The 20,941-nt window shown below is 39.3% G+C and overlaps 2 protein-coding genes across 10 annotated transcripts in view; one reads left to right on the top strand and one right to left on the bottom strand.

Moving 5' to 3' along the window:
* The first annotated feature begins 7,334 nt into the window (after positions 1 to 7,334).
* LOC138192699 (rhodopsin) lies at positions 7,335 to 14,846 on the top strand. Of its 2 annotated transcripts, XM_069140272.1 has the most exons (2): positions 7,335 to 7,490; positions 13,810 to 14,846. In XM_069140272.1, exons 1-2 carry the CDS (start codon positions 7,439 to 7,441, stop codon positions 14,844 to 14,846), a joined length of 1,089 nt encoding a protein of 362 aa, XP_068996373.1. In that variant the 5' UTR covers positions 7,335 to 7,438. The 2 variants fall into 2 exon arrangements, with proteins under 2 accessions (XP_068996373.1, XP_068996374.1); XM_069140273.1 differs by lacking the exon at positions 7,335 to 7,490 and having other exon boundaries at positions 13,722 to 14,846.
* A 2,350-nt stretch (positions 14,847 to 17,196) lies between these two features.
* The window catches only part of LOC138193468 (membrane-associated guanylate kinase, WW and PDZ domain-containing protein 1-like), a 58,218-nt gene continuing 54,473 nt past the window's right edge, over positions 17,197 to 20,941 (bottom strand). For 7 of the 8 annotated variants that reach the window (XM_069141552.1, XM_069141556.1, XM_069141555.1 and 4 more), the window contains one exon: positions 17,197 to 20,476. In XM_069141552.1, coding sequence (XP_068997653.1) covers positions 19,356 to 20,476 — 1,121 coding nt within the window. In that variant the 3' untranslated portion in view covers positions 17,197 to 19,355. The remainder of the gene's footprint in view (positions 20,477 to 20,941) is intronic. The other variant, XM_069141560.1, reaches the window with a different exon arrangement.

The following is a 20,941-nucleotide window of genomic DNA, read 5'->3' as shown; positions in this document are numbered from 1 at the left end:
CAGAGATTAGTGACGGGGCTATCATATTTTTGGCAACATCATTTAAGAGGAATTATCTAATATGGGCTGTGTCATTAAGTGTGCAAGTAGGATGAGACCGAAGGAGCCCAATTGTGTGTTTATTAGAAGATGGAGGAATGTGTGCGTACAGTGTAGTATTACTGTGTATAAAGTGGCAGGCTTTAACATTTTAACAGTAGTTGTACATAACTAGATGAACACCACAAGATACTGTGCACCTTTCATTTGTGACTGGAGATATAGCCTTTCATTTCACACACACACACACACACACACACACACACACAATACATATTCATCTGATCCGGCTTTAATCAGTCACCACACGTAAACACACGAGGCGCTCTGTAAAGCCTTTCGAAGGCAAGGAGAGAGTTGTCAAAAATGAAAACTACATCCATCCTTGTTAGAAATAATCAGCACCTCCAAAGGCACTGAGGATGAATCGAGCACATGTTTGTTTGTGTGCATGTGAGCAGCTATTCCCTTTTTATTGTGTGGTGAAAATCTGTTGTGTTGCTAATACAGGATTAACACCTTCTTTTCTGTTCCCAGATTTTTTTTCTGTTTGGTTAACTAAATGTAAACATCTACTCTTTGCTCTCATACCTTGTCTGTCATAATGTTTGAGTTTCATATTTGGCTATGTCCACTGTCAACATGCAGTTGGAATTAATAATTTAGGAAGACTCAAAGAGTGCACCATTTATAGCCACAAATGGCTTTATTTTTGTATTTGAGATATAAGATGCTCCACTCAGCATTCAGGCAGCAGGAAATGCAGAGAGGAACAGAACGGCCGACATGTTTCACCGAGATGTGACATGTACATAATGCACAAGGCAAAGAATACCACTGGATGTATGATTAATAAGAAACCAAAACACGGGGCAGGAGGTTAGGAAGGAGGAGGCGTAAAGCAGCAGCTGTGTGTAGCAGGTAGAAGCACACTGCATAACCAGACACAGCAGCAGTAATGGCCAGCAGAGTGCGAGCCTGCCAGATAATACATAATTGATACAACTTGACTGCAGCTAATAATTATTATTTTTTGCTTTTTAATCCCTTAATCACTTTCCATAAAATAGGGAAAAATGCTCATCGCAGTTTTCCTGAGCTCCAGGTGTCTTTTAATCCCTTAAATTGTCTGGCTCTGAGATATTCAGTAATAATCAAAAATTGTTTTGTTTTGTGTTTGGCAAGTATACTTCATAAATGATTTGGGTGAGTAATTAGTTGTTTGATTGTTTGATTAGTTGATTGACAGAGAAATGTTTGGGCACTGTCTTGGCCATCTTTTTTTAGGAATGGTAAATGGTTTGCTCTTATAAAGAGCCTTTTTACATTTGCAGTTTACGATGCCACTCTTTCACAGGCAAACACACACATAACAATGGTAGCAGAGCTGCAATGCAATATGCTCATCTGCCCTCGGAATAAACAGGATTGAACCGCCAACCTTATGATAAGTGGACAACCCGCTGTTCCCTCTGAACTACAGCCACCTCACAGCAAAATGGATTTCAAAGATACTTTAGTTTTACGCATATTTTTTTTTTTTTTTTTTTTTTTTTTTTTTTTTACATTTAAATTTTTTACTTAATTAAATCAAGAAAACAATAATCAGATAAATTAGTGAGTTATATTTTTGGTGGTTTCAGCACTAAATCAATGGGGATTTGTGGTTGATGTTCCTTCTGAACATCTTGTGAATTTACTGCTTCTGTTCCTGCACGAATATAAACTTAAATATGTAAAACATTGTCCTACATCAAGCTCTTTTTTTTTTTTTTTTTTCCGAGTGCGAACAGAAATCGGGAGAGACTGCGAGATCACAAATTGGCAGCTGTCACTTTGTGGAAAGCGTTACGTACCGTTTCCTGGTGGCATTTCGACTTTTGGTATGCTCTGCCTTCCCTAAGGTGCCATGTACGCCGAAACTCTACCACCGCTGCCATTGTTGAAACGACCCCATGTAATTCATTGAACACCTGAGGCCTTCTAGTCCTGCTGCTTCTGCGGGGAACTCTGTCTAACTAGCACACTTCAATCAGCTCTCAGATGGTAGTCTGAAGCTCCTCAAATATAACTGTCAGACTTCAGAGCCTTGAGAGATATGCAGAGAGTTAGCGGAAGACAAAATCCTGCCGACGAGGAAAGGGAGTTTGATCATTTCGAGTCCTTCCTCTGCCATTTAGAACATTGTGACTCTTTTAATTTTCACACACACCCACAAAAAAATATATATTTTAAAAACATTTGATCTATAAATCAAGGCACTGTAGCAACATTTCCTCTCCAGAGGAGTCAGGTCAGGTTGCCAAACAGATAGAGTTTAAAGCCGTGCTAGTGTATTCCCAGTCACACCCCGCTGGATCATCTGTTGATCTGTCTCCGAGGCTGTATTAGTCCTTCCCTTTCATTAAGGAAATGAAAGCCTTAATTGGAAATCGTGTTAATTCTCTGACATGTTTGAAACTCTATCTTCTGCTAAATTGGAAACACACTTGACAAATTTGGGGAAGCAACTCCGCTGATGCATATCCTGGTTGAATGTTTTCATCTTCACCCACTTTCCAGTATTCACACCACATTATGAGCCCAATGATTAATGGCGTCAAACATTACAAGCACACTGCTTCACCAAAACTAATCTGTGGTGGAAAATTAGAATGAGTAGTGCCGCGTTGCTCCAACAGTCATGCATGAATACGAATTTTGTTTTGAGCAAAATATATTCATGTGGATGACTTGTACAGAGGGGTATTAGTTGGTCACTGCTGTGCTAATGTATGACAGAATAATAAACCATTATACTTGAAAAGGTAGAGTTTAGAAAATGCCTCAGGCGAGTACTGCTGTCAGAATTGGGGATGTTATTGCTAGAAGCAATATTTTTGAAATACTCAGATAAACCTGCAGACTCTAGTTTCTGCCAGATCTGCTGTCATCTGGATTTGTTTTATACCATGTTTTTATTATGCAGTAGGCAAAAGAGAAAGAGGGAGAGGACCGCTGTGAAAAGTGTTGCAGAAAATATTGTTGTTGCCAGTAGAGACAGTCGACGAATATACTGGCACAACACCTCCCCAAAGCTCTCTGCTCGTCCGGATATTAGCTTATTGAAGACATCTCCATGTATGTTGACAAACAAGCAATTGCGGTCCAGAAATACCACAGGTCACCAAGAAACCGTGTCTCCATTACATAGTTGTCCATTTGAGAACGCAGACAAGTTTATTTTTAAACTGCAAAATGTTGCAGTAACTTCACATCTTAATTGGATTCTTTTAGACGAACACTTTCAGAGATTTTGGGCTCCAACTCATTATTTTTTAGCATCAGTTTGCCAGTCCATTGTTTTCTTGCCTTGTCAATGGATTATTTGACTGTGACATGAAAATACACCCTTCAACACTTTTTTTAAGGGTTACATTGACATTTTTAGCTGTCTTGTTTTGTCAGACTGAGAGTCACAGATATTCAGTTTACACCCAAGAAAAGCAACAAATTGTCACAATAGAGAAGCTGGAAGTCAACAGAAGGGTTGACAGAGAAATGTCTGAAAAGACTGATTGTAAAAATAGTTGCAAATTAATTGTCTGTTGATCATTTGATCTGCTAATTAATTCAGCTCTCTTCGAATCTGCAATGTTTGTTGTGTACATCCTTATATGTCGATATTGACATCTGCCTCAAAAATCCAGTACTTGTCAGTCTAAAGCAGGGCTGCATAATTCATTATATTAGAAGCGCAATCTCCATTCACACCTCTATCTCGTATGTAAATGACAACAAATTGGCTGCATTTTCATTTAAGACATCAGTTGCAAAAAAAATGGTGTTCCTGCTTTCTGCATCAACAAATGACCAAACAGCCCAGTGAAATAAACCCAGTGAAATAAACCCAGTGAAATAAACCCAACGAAATAAACCCAGTGAAATAAACCCAGTGAAATAAACCCTGTGAAATAAACCCAATGAAATAAACCCAGTGAAATAAACCCAGTGAAATAAACCCTGTGAAATAAACCCAGTGAGAACGAGTGCCAGATTGCAGTCGTTGCATTTAAACAAAAGCAACAGACACAACACATTTGTTTGTTCTGTTTCCCTCTGTATCATGTAAATAATTTCAAAAAAATCTATTTATATTGAAAAAGAAAAAAAATTCACCAGAGAGAATCGGCAACTTCATTTTGAGCAAATAAATTGTGATTGTCATTTCATCCAGAATCGTGCAGCCCTACTTTATGGTTGCCAGGCAAAGCGGAGCAGTTTTCACCTAAAGGCTGACACGCATGTGTACATGTCCCACATTTTGGATCTACATTTGAATATTCCTATTTAGATGCCAGTTTGCCTCAGGCTTCGGAGGGTGTGGACTTTGGATAATTTGGGCTGAAATTCGGCATCCATTAGTGGATTTAGATCATTTTTTTCCCACACTGACGGATCATTCATGACATGTCTGACCTGAATCCAGCAATCAGTAGCGCTTGATTTTTAAGTCCCTGTTTGTCTTTCTGGCTCAATGCAACACCACATTAGAAAGACTCAGGATGAAAATGGACAAAGTGGCCCTCCAACAGTGTACCAAAAGCAACACATTTGTCTATACGAGCTTAATGGAACATCAAAAGCCAACCGAAGCTGGAATTAAGCCTGACCCAGGTGTTTACCTTACTAGCTGCCGTGCTGTAGTTTACAACCCTAAAATCTGTGTGGCTGTTTAGCATATAAATGATGAGATTCGATAAAAGGAATTTACAGAGGGCTGATGAATATGTGGCTTTGAAGCGGTTGTTGTGTGATCGTGTGCAGATGAGAGCGTGGGAGGTGTGTGTGTGTGTGTGGGGGGGGGATCTGGAAGTGTTTGCTGATGAGGGTGACATTTGTGCGCACAGTAAGAGGTTTAACTACCAGCATCTGGGACTTCTTTCTCTAAACCCTAAAAACATCAAGCCAGGTGAGGTAAGAACCCGAGCTCAGCCCAGGAGTTTATTCCCATTTTTGCCATACAGTGTGTGTGTGTGTGTGTGTGTGTGTGTGTGTGTGTGTGTGTGTGTCAAACTAAGGATATTGCTCTCCATACACTCCACAGGATTTCAGCACTCTGCACATACACCGTGGATTCATCACCCTAGCAACCAGTCCATTGAAAGATGATGAATCATGCCAAAGACTGCTAATTTCTTTGCAGTTGTCAAACATGAACAATGGGTGGTAAGAAGGAGTCACGGAAACGTCACCGCAGACAGAATGTTGTGTGCATGAACTTGAAGGATGACCATAAAGAGAGAGAAAGGAGGAGAGGCAAGATCGAGGCTATTCGGGGGATGGAGATAGAAGGAAAGACGAGAGTCTCGGTGCTTGTTGTTTATACTTTGATCTAGCCGAAAGAAAAACCCTGTGAGCTCCTCATCAGCTTGCTCAAGATGGATTCTTTTTCTTTCTTACACTGTCAATAGCTCTTTCTAAAAGCATTTAGAGGTTGTTAAGAGGTCAGTCGCATGCAGATTCCAACCGGTGTACATTTGATTGCACAGCAGGGATCAGTAGGTCTTACTCAAATGTAAATATAGGTACAAGTCTGATAAATATTCAACCCCCTGATAGTTTTGGATGACAGTGGACGGTGTTGATGCAGAATGATTTGATTTCCTGCAGGTCCCCAGTGAATGAAGCTGTAATAAGTACCTGTGACCTCATCTTCTCTATATCTTTAGATGACTGAATGGGAATGGATGCTCCTCCAGACAAATAGCATTCTTTGTTGACCAGAGAGGTGGATCTGAGAGGTCTAATAACATACATTAGTGATACACTATAATAGCAGAGACGGTGTAAAAGAAGCTGGTTTTGTTAAAGAAACATGGACATGCGTCAGCTGCATTACATCAGTATTAAAAAAAAAGCACTGCCATTACAGATAATGTGAATAATGTATTACAAAAAAGAGACGGCTTGACGCCCTTGAATTATGCCAGCCTGAAATGGTGCTACAAATTCCGCAACAAAATGCAAATATTGCTTTAGTTGATTCCTGTGGAATCACTGGTAATGCAGAGTGTGAACAGTTTATGTCATGCAGTGTACTGCAGGCAAACAGCTCCCACTGCTGGTGAACTTGCTGAAAGCATGTGCAGCACCGGAGATTTGCACTGATCTTGCCTTTAGTGGAGCTTTGATTGATTTCCAGTGCTGTTTTCACGTTTGGACTGGCAGTGAAAGCAGAGTCTGTTTTCAAGGGTTGGTGAATTATACTGATTAGTCATAATATTAAAACCACTGACGGGTAAAGCAGCAGGTATTTCAACTGAACATTATAATCCTCATGAAGGGAGAATTTAGGCTATTGCTGGGCTGTTGTAGTATACTTAATGATTCACCTTTCAGTGGTTTTAATGTTGTGGCTGATTGGTGTATATAATGTTTATATTCTATGCACTGCCTGTCGGTTTGCCTATAACACGACCCATGTTGTCATCAGTAAACCACTAATTGCTTGAAAGCAAATTATAGCTGAAACTATTAGTCAGGCATCATTTTGACAGTTACTCATTTAGGTCATTTACCAGTTCTCTTCTGTTCTCCCTTATATAACTGTACATGATAAATCAAATTATTTCACCCCATCACAAACCTTGTACATCATTAACATTTAAATAATCCTATAACCAAATTGTGGAGAGAAACTATGCGAATGTCATCGGTAGCAGCACACCTTTCTCTCCAGTTAGTCACGGCTTTGTCTTTTAGACACTAGATTTTGTCTCTCGCATCAATACAAAATGTAAAACCAAGCAACATTTATTAGTTAACAGTTACTGGTTTCAGCTGCTGCTTTTGTTTGTTGAAGATTGTTTATTTGTTTGTTACTCAAATGTAACACTTGTGGTTTTTGGACTGTTGGCTGATCAAAGCAACAAATGTGAAGATGTCACTTTGGGCTTTAGGAAACTGTTTGTTTTTGTTGCTGTTTTGATAAAAAATTTTTTTACAAATTTAATCATTTGATCATTAATTAAAAAATAACATCAGATTAGGACTGCAAATAACAAATCATTATAAATACGTTTTCTGATTATTTTCTCAATTAATTATCTCTGGCAAATAGGTCATGTTTTCGGTGTGGTTGGTTGGTTGGTTTGTTTGTTTGTTCCAGGATTACGTAAAAACTACCGGACTGATTTTTATGAAAGGGAAAGGTGGTATAGATTGATGAAGAACCCATTCCACGAATCCAGAAATTACTTTTCACTTTCATACAATGCTACATACTAAATACCATACGTCTTAAAATCCAGAAAATCCAGTTTATTGGTGACAAAACATGGAGCATTAAAGAAATATGACGATTCCATATCACAATCCGCATTCTTGGGCTCTGGGATACACATGTAGCTCAAACTAAATGCAGCGAGCTGTTGTTATGGAGCACTCAAGGGTCAGTAGTTTAATCGAGGAGAACTGGAGCCGTTCCAATTGCAACATCGCCACAGTTTTTGCACATCATAGAACGGTGCACTATTGGCCTTTTACAAAGGTCTGTGCGCTCCCTTGTAGTTGGTTGATAGTTGCGTTTATATAAAATGTCTTAAAATTGTGAAAAACAAGTTGTAAGGTTGATGCTAATAATAACATGCGACGATGATAACGGTACTTTTCTATCGATTAATCAAGTATCCTTGCAGCTCAAGATGAATTAATAATGAAATTGGTTTTAGTTAGCAACCCGGAACTAAATAACAACGGCGATTCTTTTTAGTGTGATATGTAAAACAGTTTAATTTTCTCAGATAGTCAGACTCCAAACGTATCTTGACATGCTCGACACCAGCTGATGTTATTTTTGCTCTTACGGGGCATGATGTATAGCCCTGCAGTGTGAGATGTACGTGGGGGCTGGAGGTGTGGAATGTGCCATGTCCTGGTCACAGTGTTCCCTCCTCTCTACCGGTCACTCAGCAAGAGAGTTCCTGTGGGCAGAGTGAGAGAGCATCACACTCTGCCCACTCGTTTGTCCTCCAAAAACTACAGTCATCTACATATGCAAAAAAAAAAAAAGAAAAGAAAAAGAAATCGGGCAGTTAGGCTTTAAACATAGTCAAACTTTTATTTGCAAAACGCATGAAAAATAAATGGTACTATCAAATGAGACTCATTACTGTCTCTCAATGTAGTTAAGATGTCTGATAGTTGAAACATTTTAATGCTTGCTCTCCTCAGATTGAAGATTTTCCACATTCAAATCTCAGAAAATGTGCAATCGATAAAAAGGCAAACATAAGCGAAAGATTAAGTTTAGTAACCACTCATTTGCTATAAAATAGTATTCGAACTATGCTTCCTCCAGACCATTTCGACCTTACAAATAAGCACACCTCAAGGCCGTAACAGTACATCTCCTGTGCTTATATGCGTTTCTCTTTGGGGAAAAAAAAAATCACACACTATTCATACACAGGCTGAATCTTGATGTATTATTTATTAGAGAGATCCATGTCTGAGGCATCTACTATATAACGTCAAGGTAGATACTTTTTAGGCACCACAATACTGTCCATGTTCAGTCTTTGCATTCTTTAAAATAAGTTTGGTGGAAATCCAGCAGTTCTTTAAATGGTGTATAGCACTAAAACGTAAATATCTCAATGTGAAGCAATAAGGAACCCAGCAGGTTTCAGCAGGTCATTTTCTGATTAAAATGGTTTGTGTTGCAGCTTCATTCCACTAGTTTACTACTTAAAGGAGAATTCCAGTGTTGACAAGTGCAACATAAAAATCTTATTGGGTTTCTGCTTAATCTAGAAAACCAAAACACTACAGTACCAGACAAAATACGATGAACTGCTATGAGCCCTTTAAATTGTAACCTCAATACAACCTTTCTCTATCAAAGCCCTGTATGGACTATAACATATGAACATAATTAAACAGAAAGATTTTGATGGAGGAAGTATTATGATCCTTAATGTAAGTAAGAGTATTACTGGAGGCGCAGAATTGTTATTAGCTGAATATATTTGAAATACCATAAATTAGATATACTCATCATACTGGAGAGAAATGGCCCCTGCAAAGATTTTAAATGTTTTTTTTCAGTATGAAATCCAAATTTGAACAGTAATGAGGGACTATTAGATTAGATTTGATTAATCCCACAATGGGGAAAGTTAGTAGACTACAGCTGCCAGGTATATGTAGTGGAATAAAAAGTCAAGGTTTTCATTTTTAATTGGAAAAGATTAGAAGCACAAAGTAGTCATAGTCGTGGAGTACAGTGTATATGTAGCTTTCCATCAATGTTTATTTCTCTACTAAAGCTCAGGGAGTGCAAGGACTCCTACAGGAGGAAGCTGGAGGCCAAACTCCAGCAGAACAATGTGAGAGGTGTGGACCGGGATGAAGGCGATTACTGGCTTCAAAGGGAGAGAGAGACAACCAGGGGGCTCCCTGGAGAGGAACAATGAGCTAAACTGTTTCTTCAGCAGGTTTAGTTCACCGCCCTCATCTGTCTCCTCCACACACCACACCTCCCAAACACCTCTGCTGCCTTCCCCCCTCTCCCCTGTGTCCCCCCTGGTGAGTTGCATGGACACAGAGCCCTCAACTTCAAAGGGCTCTTCCACCATTGACACCATGACCCCCCCTCTCTGTGACGACGAGCCAGGTTAGGAGACAGCTGGAGAGACTCCACCAGCGCAAGACTGACGGCATCGTTTAAATCTTTGCACTATTGTTTAGTTAGTTTTAATTTAATTTAATTATTCTATTTTATTTTATTCTATTTTATTGTATATACTGTGCATTTTTATATTTAAGATTTTTTTTTACTATTGTTTTATTGCTTTCCTGTACCTATAATGCTGCTGTAGCAAAAAAAATGTCCCCTTGCGGGATTAATAAAGTAACTATCTATCTATCTATCTATCTATCTATCTATCTATCTATCTATCTATCTATCTATCTATCTATCTATCTATCTATCTATCTATGAAATGAGTAAAGGTTAACTTCAAAACGTCAAGCTTAAAACTTTGAAAAATGATTATGGTTGGAGGGTTGCTCATATTAACAACAAAATGTGCTTTTGAAGAGATAACTCGTATAATTTGGATTTACGTGCAAGTGTATTTGCTTCGGCTTCCTGAAGAGGGCAGCAAAACACCTGCAGCTCTGTAACAACAGGGTCGAGACACTTTACAGCTCAGCAACAGGTCAGCCCTGATCTCCTGCAGGATCTGTAAATCCTTTCCAGTATGTAGATGGATATCAGATACACACTGTAGCTCTCATGTCACTTACCGGCTCTGGTCTTGTTTTGCCTTTGACTCATTGTTTTGGTGCCTTTTTTGTTTGTTTGATATCTTTAGTTTAACTACTACATCAGACAATAGTGAGGTAATTTACTGTAACACCAGTATGCCTATTGGCACAGTTTGATTTCTTTTTAATAACTCACAAACAATAATAATCTTTTTCATCTTTATTGGAGACCCCAATAAACATTCACAACCCTTCCACATTGAACTCTAGCAGGCAGACATACATCATAACTGTTCTGTGAAATAGCTTCATAAACTTGGGAAGTCCTTTTTTCCCTCGATGGTGGGAAGCTGTCCACAGAGGCAGCAAAGCATCCCCACAGTCATAGTGCTCCTTTCACCGTGCTTCACTGTTGAGACGGTGATTTCATGGCCTTTTTAGGCCATAAATTGTGCTGCATGTTCATCCCCAATCATTCAATATTACAACAAAGCATTTTTCAAGTAGTGTGTATAGAGATTCGTCTGTGATGTCTTACCATGGATGCCATTCTTCATGATCTAGGATTTGCACATGACAGATGAACAGATGTAAACCAGCGCCAATGATTCCTTTAAGTTATACTCTGGACTTAGTTTGTTACTTCGTTGAGCATTCAGCATTGTGCTTCAGCATTGTACTCCTTCATTTCCTTTTATAGACAGTTGTTCTAATTGTGGGCTGATGTATATCTAGACTCTTTTAAATCCCTTATACAAATCTGTAATTATTAGGTGTTCATTTGAGTTCAGAATTTTTTTCTTTGACCTTGTTTACATCAGCAGTTCATTTTTGTGAAATTATTATTTTTTTTTTATAAACCAGATTAGCTAAACCCTCACCTCAAATTGTGCTTCACTGATTTCAGTTAGCTTTTGTTAATGTCAATTGCGAATGGGCTCTCATACGTTTTCAAACCTACTCTGAGATTTGTCTGTATCACTGGACGAGCTAAACTCTTATATTAATCACATTGTCCATTTCACTACTCTCCACCAGAGAGCGCAGTTTGCTGAAAAAGCCCATCCAGAAAAGAAATACCAGTGTGTAGTTTTGAATGTCAATTGGCTTGATGTCCTTTTCTGTTTTTAGTGCAGTTTTATTATTAAAAGAGAAAGAATTGTGAATTTAACCGTGTGACATGTTTTTAGGGCCCTTAATGAGGGACAAATATGTTATTGGTACAATTTGGCTCAAGAGATCATGGCTGAAACAATTACTCAATGAATTGATCATGGAAATGTATCTGCAGCTCTTCTAATTATTCATGAATCTGTCATGTCATTTATTTGAGGCTGGCTTTAAAAGGTTTAAAAGTTACCAATTGTTCTTTATTTTTATTAATGTTTCACTCTTTGAAATGTCAAATAATTGTAAAAGAATGATCATCACAACTTCCCAGTACACATGATGATGTTGTCAAATATGTTGTTTTGTTTGACCAAAAGTCCACTTCCTGAATATACGCAGTTTGCGTTAACATTACAAACATAAATGGAAAATCCTCTCATTTGAGCTGCAGGGACCATAGAAATTTAGCAATATTTTTCTCACAATTTTCCTTTTGAAAATTACAAAACAATAATTCATTATTAAAATAGTTATTGATTTTTTTCTTTCTATTGACTAGCCAACTAAAAGTTTCAGCATATTGCAGCCCTGCATGATATTCATTAGAATCCTAATTGAGGTCCAATGCTATCATCAAGTATATTGTAAAAAAAAATAAACACCCAATGAATATGGCTGCAATAAAAAGATTAATTTCACACCTGGTGAATATTTGTATAGTTCTTTGTTCCCTCAACATAGTCGCTGCAATTAACCACTTGACACCAAAAACACCACATAGTATCATGAAAAAGGAGACAATTTCTGTCACACTAAAACTTACACTAAAGTAGTAGTAACACCTAGCAGCGACCGGTTTACACTTGAACTCCTGTTGCTCCTTCCAACGGGAAGGAAAGCTGCAGAACAGTCTAACAAATCTTTACCATCTTGTATCATCAAGTCACACTTTTCTCTTCTGCAGCAGAAAATGACACCATAATGAGAGCAATTAGAGTTAACCACAAGTGAGGTTACGGGCCAGACAGCTGAAAAATGTCCTCAAACACAAACGCTATAAAGCCAAAAGAAGCATACAATTTAGATGATAATTCTCTGCAAAGTTTTTAATTTTTTTTTTTTTTACTATGGGCAACTCCTGTCACATTGTCCCATTGTTTTCAAATTGACATTTAATACATAATTGAATTTTCTTTTAATATAGCTGCGTGATTAAACTTATTAGTAAACAATTACTGACACTTCAATGGTTTCACAATGAGGCCAGGTTGCTCATAATGGCTAACAAATACTGTAACTAATTCAAGGTTTGTCGAAGTTCATACAGTTTCGTTATTCTTTTGAGGTACCCATTTATGAACACAATTTACAATAAGAAGAACAGGAAAGAAAAATAAGGTATCACATCTGAGTAGTGCAGCATCCTACTGAGCGAGATTGACCCACTCGTCTACGACATTAAATCCATTACAGGCTTGTGAGAGGAACACTTCTGTAAGCCCCAAATCTCTTTAATACAACACCCATTAGGAAAGTGCTGAGCTCTTTACCAACAGATAAGATGGTCCACCACTCAGCAACACCACTGCCTCTGTACTATACTAAATGCTCTACATTCTGTATAGTAGACAATCCCTACTTTGCACATATTAATATACGAGACCAGGATCCATTTTAAGACATTTTCAAGGCTTGTTCCTGTACCGATACACCTGGGTTGACACTAAATTTGGTCTATACCAAATAGCAAGTTCTTTGCAGATATTTCCCATAATGTTCCATGATTTGAAAAAGTGACTTGGTTAATAATTCATTTTTAGAATAAAAGGTGCACTTCAGTTCAGGGGTTTGGAGGTCTCACAGCAGAAGGCGCCTTGAAAAGGTGACCGGTCTGTCACACGGGTAAAATCGATTGGCACTAATATTTACATACAGTAGGAGAAAATTAGTGGTTACATTCCTCTCAAACTCCAAAGAAGTTGGGAGCAAGGAGAGGGAACGTGCAGAAGTATAAGGACAGACTCCAACTCTGCACAGAAACATCTTGGCTTTTGCACAAAACGATAATTTTCTTTTCACAAGATACCCTGTCATCATTCTTTAAAATAAACAGTTATTGGATAGGTACAAGACAGGCATGAGCAGATGTAACCTTAATATCTTGATGAGTGATCAGTTATGTTTGCAGTGGTGGCTGGATTAGATATTAACTGTGGCCTAAATCAATTTGTGCTGACAGATTTGGAAAGTGATAATCCAAGGTGTGCCTTTTAAAAGCCAGGCTTGGGCCACCTGGGTCCATTTGTCGCAAGGTCCCTCATCACTCTCCCAAACAGCCAGAAGAAACACCACCGAAGGGCTGATCGCAACCGCAATCTGCAACCATGAACGGCACCGAGGGGCCCTACTTTTATGTCCCTATGTTAAACACCACCGGCATTGTCCGGAGTCCTTATGATTACCCGCAGTACTACCTTGTCAACCCAGCAGCCTATGCTGCTCTGGGTGCCTACATGTTCCTGCTCATCCTTCTTGGCTTCCCCATCAACTTCATGACTCTCTACGTCACCATCGAGCACAAGAAGCTGCGGACCCCTCTAAACTACATCCTGCTGAACCTCGCTGTGGCTGACCTCTTCATGGTCTTCGGCGGATTCACCACAACGATGTACACCTCCATGCACGGCTACTTTGTTCTCGGACGCCTTGGCTGCAATATTGAAGGATTCTTTGCTACCCTCGGTGGTGAGATTGCCCTCTGGTCACTGGTTGTTCTGGCTGTTGAAAGGTGGATGGTCGTCTGCAAGCCCATCAGCAACTTCCGCTTCGGGGAGAATCACGCTATTATGGGATTGGGCTGCACCTGGTTGATGGCTTGTGCTTGCGCTGTACCCCCTCTTGTCGGCTGGTCTCGTTACATCCCTGAGGGCATGCAGTGCTCATGTGGAGTTGACTACTACACGCGTGCCGAAGGTTTCAACAATGAGTCCTTCGTTATCTACATGTTCACCTGCCACTTCCTCACTCCAATGACTGTCATATTCTTCTGCTATGGCCGTCTGCTCTGTGCTGTCAAAGAGGCTGCTGCTGCCCAGCAGGAGTCTGAGACCACCCAGAGGGCTGAGAGGGAAGTCAGCCGCATGGTCGTTATCATGGTCATCGCATTCCTGGTATGTTGGTGTCCCTATGCCAGTGTGGCCTGGTGGATCTTCACTCATCAAGGCTCTGAGTTTGGACCAGTTTTCATGACCCTGCCCGCTTTCTTTGCCAAGAGTTCCTCCATCTACAACCCATTGATCTACATCTGCATGAACAAGCAGTTCCGCCACTGCATGATCACCACCTTGTGCTGCGGGAAGAATCCCTTCGAAGAAGAGGAAGGATCCTCTACTGCCTCCAAGACCGAGGCCTCCTCCGCCTCCAGCTCTGTGTCTCCTGCATAAAAGGGGCATCAAGCAAAGGCTCCATGATCCACTATCCAAGAAGACTTCTGCTCCCTCGGGGAATCGACTGAAGGCTAATGTCTACAGAAATAACTTCCTTTTTGTACTTTTACAAACGAGTTGGTTCAACCTAAAGACGGTTGCAGGAAAGATCAGCCCATTACAGAGTTGTTCCTGTATGTACAGAATATCCAATTTAACAATCTATGAGAATTTCCTTTTCATGGGAGGAAAGGGAAAAAAAAAGTAATCTTTCACAGTTGGATCCTAAATGATACTGGCTTATTTTTGAATGTAGAGGCATGTAATCAAGGCATCGTAAAATAAAACGCACTTTGCAAATGACTCATCCTGTTTATGTTTTACTTACCATTTGGGTGGCAAAGTTCATATGACTGTAGTATATTTAATTAAATGAGTAAATGTTAATGACCTATTCAGAATGCATTTATGTTTTGAGTCAATCTCTACGTTAGAGCTAATATTGCAGTGAATGCGGCTCTTCTGTTGTAGAACTTGAACACTTTAACACAACAGTACAAAAATGTTTGAAGTAATGTCTGAATCGCTACTGCAATCTCATATCAATCACCGGTCACCTTGGACTTAGAGCTTGGCTTAGTTAAGGGTTTATGATATTAATCAGGGATGAACATGACACAACACCCAACTTTATCTGATGATGAACATTAATCCCATTAATTAAAGGTCAAGAAAGACAAAGATTTATTGGATAAGACAATCTGTATTATCAAGACACTTTGATGCAAAGGATATTGATATAGACCTTAAAATAAAGTCAAAGGAAGAATTGATTACACTTTACTAAAAGATACCTTTCATAGCCTTGATAAGCAGTATAAACATTTAATGAAAGGTCTACAAAATGTTACAATGTTTTAATAGTATAATAGTAGTTATTAGCAGATATAAGTGTTTATTGAAATATTAGTCAACAACTACAACTCACCTTTGAGTGCAGGCTGGTATTTAAACAGATAATGAAGGACAATATAGTAAAACGGTTGTAATATTATAGAATATATACTCATAGTACAAGTCATAATTTTGAACAAATAGAATTGAGTTAATAAATCCTTAAAATGACCTTATCGGTCCGCATATATACATTAGTGTATTAAAAGGAAGTATTTAAATGATTAATTCTTTAAGAAGAAGTGTATTAATTCTAACTGAGGTAACCCAAAGTAAAGTGTTACCAAAGATAGGTCAGTAACTGGAAGAGTAATTGGGAAAGTTAATAACTGCACAATATTTCTCAATAGATTTTTGTTATGTAGGCTAAAGGTTTTCTTTTGTAATACACCAACTGAATATTACTCAGACTACAGAAGTACAAACGGAAGACATCGTGGGTTAGTTCATCAATGTATGTGGACACTTTCGAAGTTACATCGTAGTAACATTGTTTCAATACCTTTAAATTATTTAAGGCTGGGCTGTTTTTAGACTTTGATTGACAGCCTCGGTGAGTTGCGCTAGTATGATAAACGTCAGAATCTCGAGTAATGACGCTATTCCTCCTACTCGGTCCTCGATTGTGCAGTATGCTAGACTAGGGGTAAAAAAAAACAACACCTCGAGATCCCTCCCACAATGACCTTCATGCGTAGCTATAGCAACCATAATACCAGTGTCTCTTTTGTGGAATAAAGATATGCTCCCCGACCAGACTAAATTCAAGCTCCAGTTGAGAGTTTAAGGGAATAAAAATCGGTCTTTCACTGCATTAATTTTGCACAAAAAAAGGAGAATTTCTTCTTGGTGTAGTTACACAATAATACTGTAAAATATTGAATTATAGTGTTTTAAAAAAACATTAAGATACTATTTATTTTTTTGTAAATGAATACCATTGTTTAGTGATGTTAAAAATTGTATAAAAATCCTCTCAGTTGCCCATACATGTGTCCACTTTTACTACAGAATTATTATATTGTACCATTTGATATGACACAATATGCCATTGGCACATCTCAGGGAATATAAAGAGGAATGAATGGAGCGAGGCAGTAGTGCTTTTACTATCTATTGTACGCTATTACTTGATGTGTTGTACACAAGGTGAAATAAGTAAACAAGGCAGGCAATACAGTTTGCAGCCCATACTGCTGACTACTATTTTTCTATTTTCACGTTACTTTTATGGATTTTTCAGAGTGTATGAATTAGTGTACAGTCACTGTTAGATGTCTTCTTCAAGCCTCCAAGTCTCTAAAGCTGCATATTAAAACATAGCGTGACCACGACTGACACACCAGAGTGATTTAATCAGAAAGACTCAAAAGCCTCTCCTAAGACATGCAGGCATGTAGAAAGTGGAAATTCCTTTGAATTTGTATGGAAAACTTTATTTGATAATAAAAATAGCATTCACAGACTTCTTTTGATAGCTACATATACATTGTAATCCATCTCAGGGAAAGAAGCTGGATAAGTCCACATCTACTTGTACTTTGACTAATGTTATGTATAGCTTCATGGGTCAAATAAAGCTATGAACAATGTAGTATTTATATATGCATAGTTATATAAAAAAGATTGGCCCATATACATGTACTGCTTTTATCAACACAGAGACAGCATTATGTCTGGAGCACATTGCAAGAAATAATGCTTGAAGAACACAGACTGCATACAAGTGCTTTATAATACAAAGGCAGGCTAACCATCGAGAGAGATTCAAACCATCAAACAGTTTCTGATTGACCAAATACAGTCTTTCATTTTTAAAATGTCTTTACATACCTGATCCAAAGTAAATCAACATATTTCCCATAAATCATCAGGTCCATTTCAGAGATATAAACACAATATCACATTCCTCACTGCTGAGGTTTTTCATAAATTTCTCTTTTGTACAAGAAAAAGGCAACATTTTATTCCTCGACAGGTTCCTAGTAGTTACATTGGAAAAATTCTTTACAGGTGATGGCCAACAGGTTAACTTTTTAAATGTGATTCCTTTTTTTTTTTGTTCTTTTTTTTTGTTAAATACAGTACCATGGCGACAACAGTGATCAAACAATGCATTTGTTGTGTTTTATCCAATATATTTTTAGTTCTTAAATGAAACATAAAACAGAGAATACACACAAAACACATTTAGAAAGCAGCAGTCAGACTCCAGTGGCATGACGGCATGGCTCAGCATGGCAGATTTAGTCGTCTCCTGTACCGGGACTCTCCCTATGTTACCAACACGACAAACCACATCAGCTCCTCGTGTCAGGACCCATGAGGTGGTCGGTGCGCAAATGTGGGTATAATAAACATGAGGACAGGGCTAACAATTACTGTGGTTTAACTGTGCATGTTTCTTATCAATTTATTCTCACTCAGTCCTATCAGATAAGCTGGTTAAACTACATTTTAATTCACTCATGCATCTTGCACAGGGATAATTTACATATTTATTTGCTCCTTTTTTTTTTTTTTGGCATATCTGAAAAATCATTCTTTATGGCAGCTTTAGCTGGTATTATGGCATATGCAGACTCATCCAAAGTATTAAATTGCTATTTTCATTAGCGACGAATTTTGATAACTTGTATTTTTCCAAAGCAGAGAGCGGTGTTGCCTGTGGTTCAACTTCCTGTCCCACTTCTTCAGTACATATTGAGGAAAAAAGGTTACTTTTTGTAATCCTACTCCAGGGGGAGTGCGAGGGGGACTAAAAATAGCAGCACCAATTTTTACATCACTTGTTTGATTTCTTCATTTCTGAAGTGTGTGGGTGTATTAAGATAAAGGAGGGTGAGCTGCAACACATTTCATTGCTGCAACACAAGTAGGGGGGTACAGCATGCTTTCCCATGTACAGTATACACTTCTACCTTCCTCCTTAGCGATTTAATGATGCTTGCTCAAGATATGTGCCAAATTTTAAATAAATAGTGAGCAAATTACATAAAGGTCATATATTATATCTTAGAATTATCGATCTAGTTTTACCATCAGATCGTAAATTTAGATTTTTGCCTCAAGTCCAACGTGACTTTCACAGTTCTTGTGAACCGTCAGTGTCTTTGTGCTATAGTTTGTTCAGTAAAGCAATTCAGGAATGAAAAAGACATCTAAAAACAAGTCGAAAACAAGCTTAGTAGCTCGAAGTTACCACAACTGGAAGCATGTTTCATACCTCTGAGGGAACAAATATTTAGAGTCAGCAATGCCTACAAAAAGCAATATCACTGATTTCATATGCAGGCACATACAATACCTTTACTATAGTACAACAACCTCTGTTATGTTCAAAATAACTATAACAATGACAAAACAACCAGTATGAACTGATAGAAGGATTGTACTCCTGCTGTTTTATGAATCTCTGGATGGGATCACAAGTAGTTAAGTCAATCAAATCAATCAATAAACCATTCGACCAAATAAAGCACAAGAGTTAGTATCCTCAGAAGTCCAATTCCAGTGTATGGTACATAGTTTGCCCGGATAGAGGAGAGTGGCGAGGGGGATCTCTGCTCTGCTCTAGATACTGAGGTCTTTGTGGCTTTCCTTGTACAACCTTCTCTTGGGCTCAGGGAGCTGGTTTGGGCTGTGGCCCACTGCGTTGTTGTTGTGGCCTGTGCTGTTGTAGGCAGCATTGTTGTGTGCAGCGTTGTTCTTCATCATGCTGTAGTAGTCCTTCAGTCTTGGTGCCGCTGCATAGTTCAGCTCATCCCGGCTGTAGTTGCTGTCAGGGGAAGAGTCCCGCTCCACTCTGTATCGTCTCTCCGCTGTCCCGTTCATTCGGTAGCTCTCCTCCCTCCTCTCTGAGGAAGAGTCTCTCAGAAGATTGCCGTTCTTTGATGTTCTATCACATGTACGGCCCCTGGAAAGAGACAAGGAATCCCCGTTGTTGATGATGGTGCGCTCGGGGGTTGTAGCCTCTTTGACTCGCCCAGCCACCTGCGAGTCCTTGAGGAGCCTCCGCTCGTAGAACTTGCGTTCAGGGGTGACTGCGAGGAACCCTCCGTCATCATACTCCCTCTCGGGTGTTCGGTCACGATGTGCTCGCTCTGCCCTGCGGTCCATCGATTTGGCCCGTCGGCGATCAGGAGACGAGGTGCGCTTTCGGGTTGGTGAGCGGTCAAGGGAGCCACGACGCTGCAGATGAAACCTCCCGTCCAAAGTAGAACTGCTGTTTGAGAGCTCTCGCCCTCTCAGTTTCTCGGCAGCCGCAGCCTTTTTCCCCGAGCTGTCTTTCCTCAGAGTCTTTAGGAGTTTAGAGATGCCGCTCTCCGACTCAGACTTTTTGACTTTGCGGCCTCGGCTCTTCTTGTTGCCACTGCTACTGCTGTACCTGTTGTCAGGAGACTGCTGTCCGGGGGTACTTTGACGATGATTGTTATTCCAGGTGTGATGATGATGGGGGTTAAATTGCCGGCCTTGGTAGTCCATCTGATCTGTCCCAGCCCTGTCCCTGTCCCTGTTCCTGTTCCTGTCCATGTCCATGTCTCGGCCACGCGCAGGGTCATCCTGGCGTGATGGTTTGTGAAGGTCTGGTGGATAACTGGACTCCAATGAGGTGTGATATCTGGGTGGCAGCGTTCTCACTTCCGGAGTGTTTTGTGCCCCGGGTGTGGAAGGGTGCCCGTCACTGCTGCCGTCTGCAGAAGAGGAAATAGAAAGAGAAAAGTGCTGACTAAAAATACCAAAAAGAGGAATGAGAAATACTTTTACATCAAAAACGTGACAATCGTGTTCAGCAGACATGACTTTCCATGTTGGTTCATGTAAGCTCTTGCATTGACATGACAAAAGTCAATGCAGAGATTTATGGAAATCATGCATACATGTGCTCTTTCATATGCTGTATATATTCCAAGAAAGAATCTAAACTGATGTGTAAGATTCTGTTATCGACACATAAATTGCATTGAAGTGATAAATCACTTCAATATGTTTGCTCTATAGGGCTGCGGGTTGAAACACAAGGTGATGTCAACCACAACAGTAGGTGCAACACATCAGCAAGTGTAGGGCAGGGGTTATCAATGACACAGCAGGCACCTAGAAAATCATTCAAAACAAAATGGTGAACAACTCAATGTGCATTGATTGGAAGAACAAAC

This window comes from Embiotoca jacksoni, unplaced genomic scaffold, assembly GCF_022577435.1.
Source record: "Embiotoca jacksoni isolate LCO1_2020_lvr unplaced genomic scaffold, fEmbJac1.0.p SCAF_9, whole genome shotgun sequence".
NCBI lineage: Eukaryota > Metazoa > Chordata > Actinopteri > Embiotocidae > Embiotoca > Embiotoca jacksoni.
This window is presented reverse-complemented; position numbering and strand designations above follow the sequence as displayed.

What these genes read in the sequence shown, in the direction of transcription:
- LOC138192699 (XM_069140272.1), top strand. Translation starts at nt 7,439, where the DNA reads ATGCAGCGAGCTGTTGTTATGGAGCACTCAAGGGTCAGTAGTTTAATC. An exon ending in GGTCAGTAGTTTAATCGAGG is followed by an intron (nt 7,491 to 13,809) that starts AGAACTGGAGCC and finishes CCGAGGGGCCCT; the next exon opens with ACTTTTATGTCCCTATGTTA.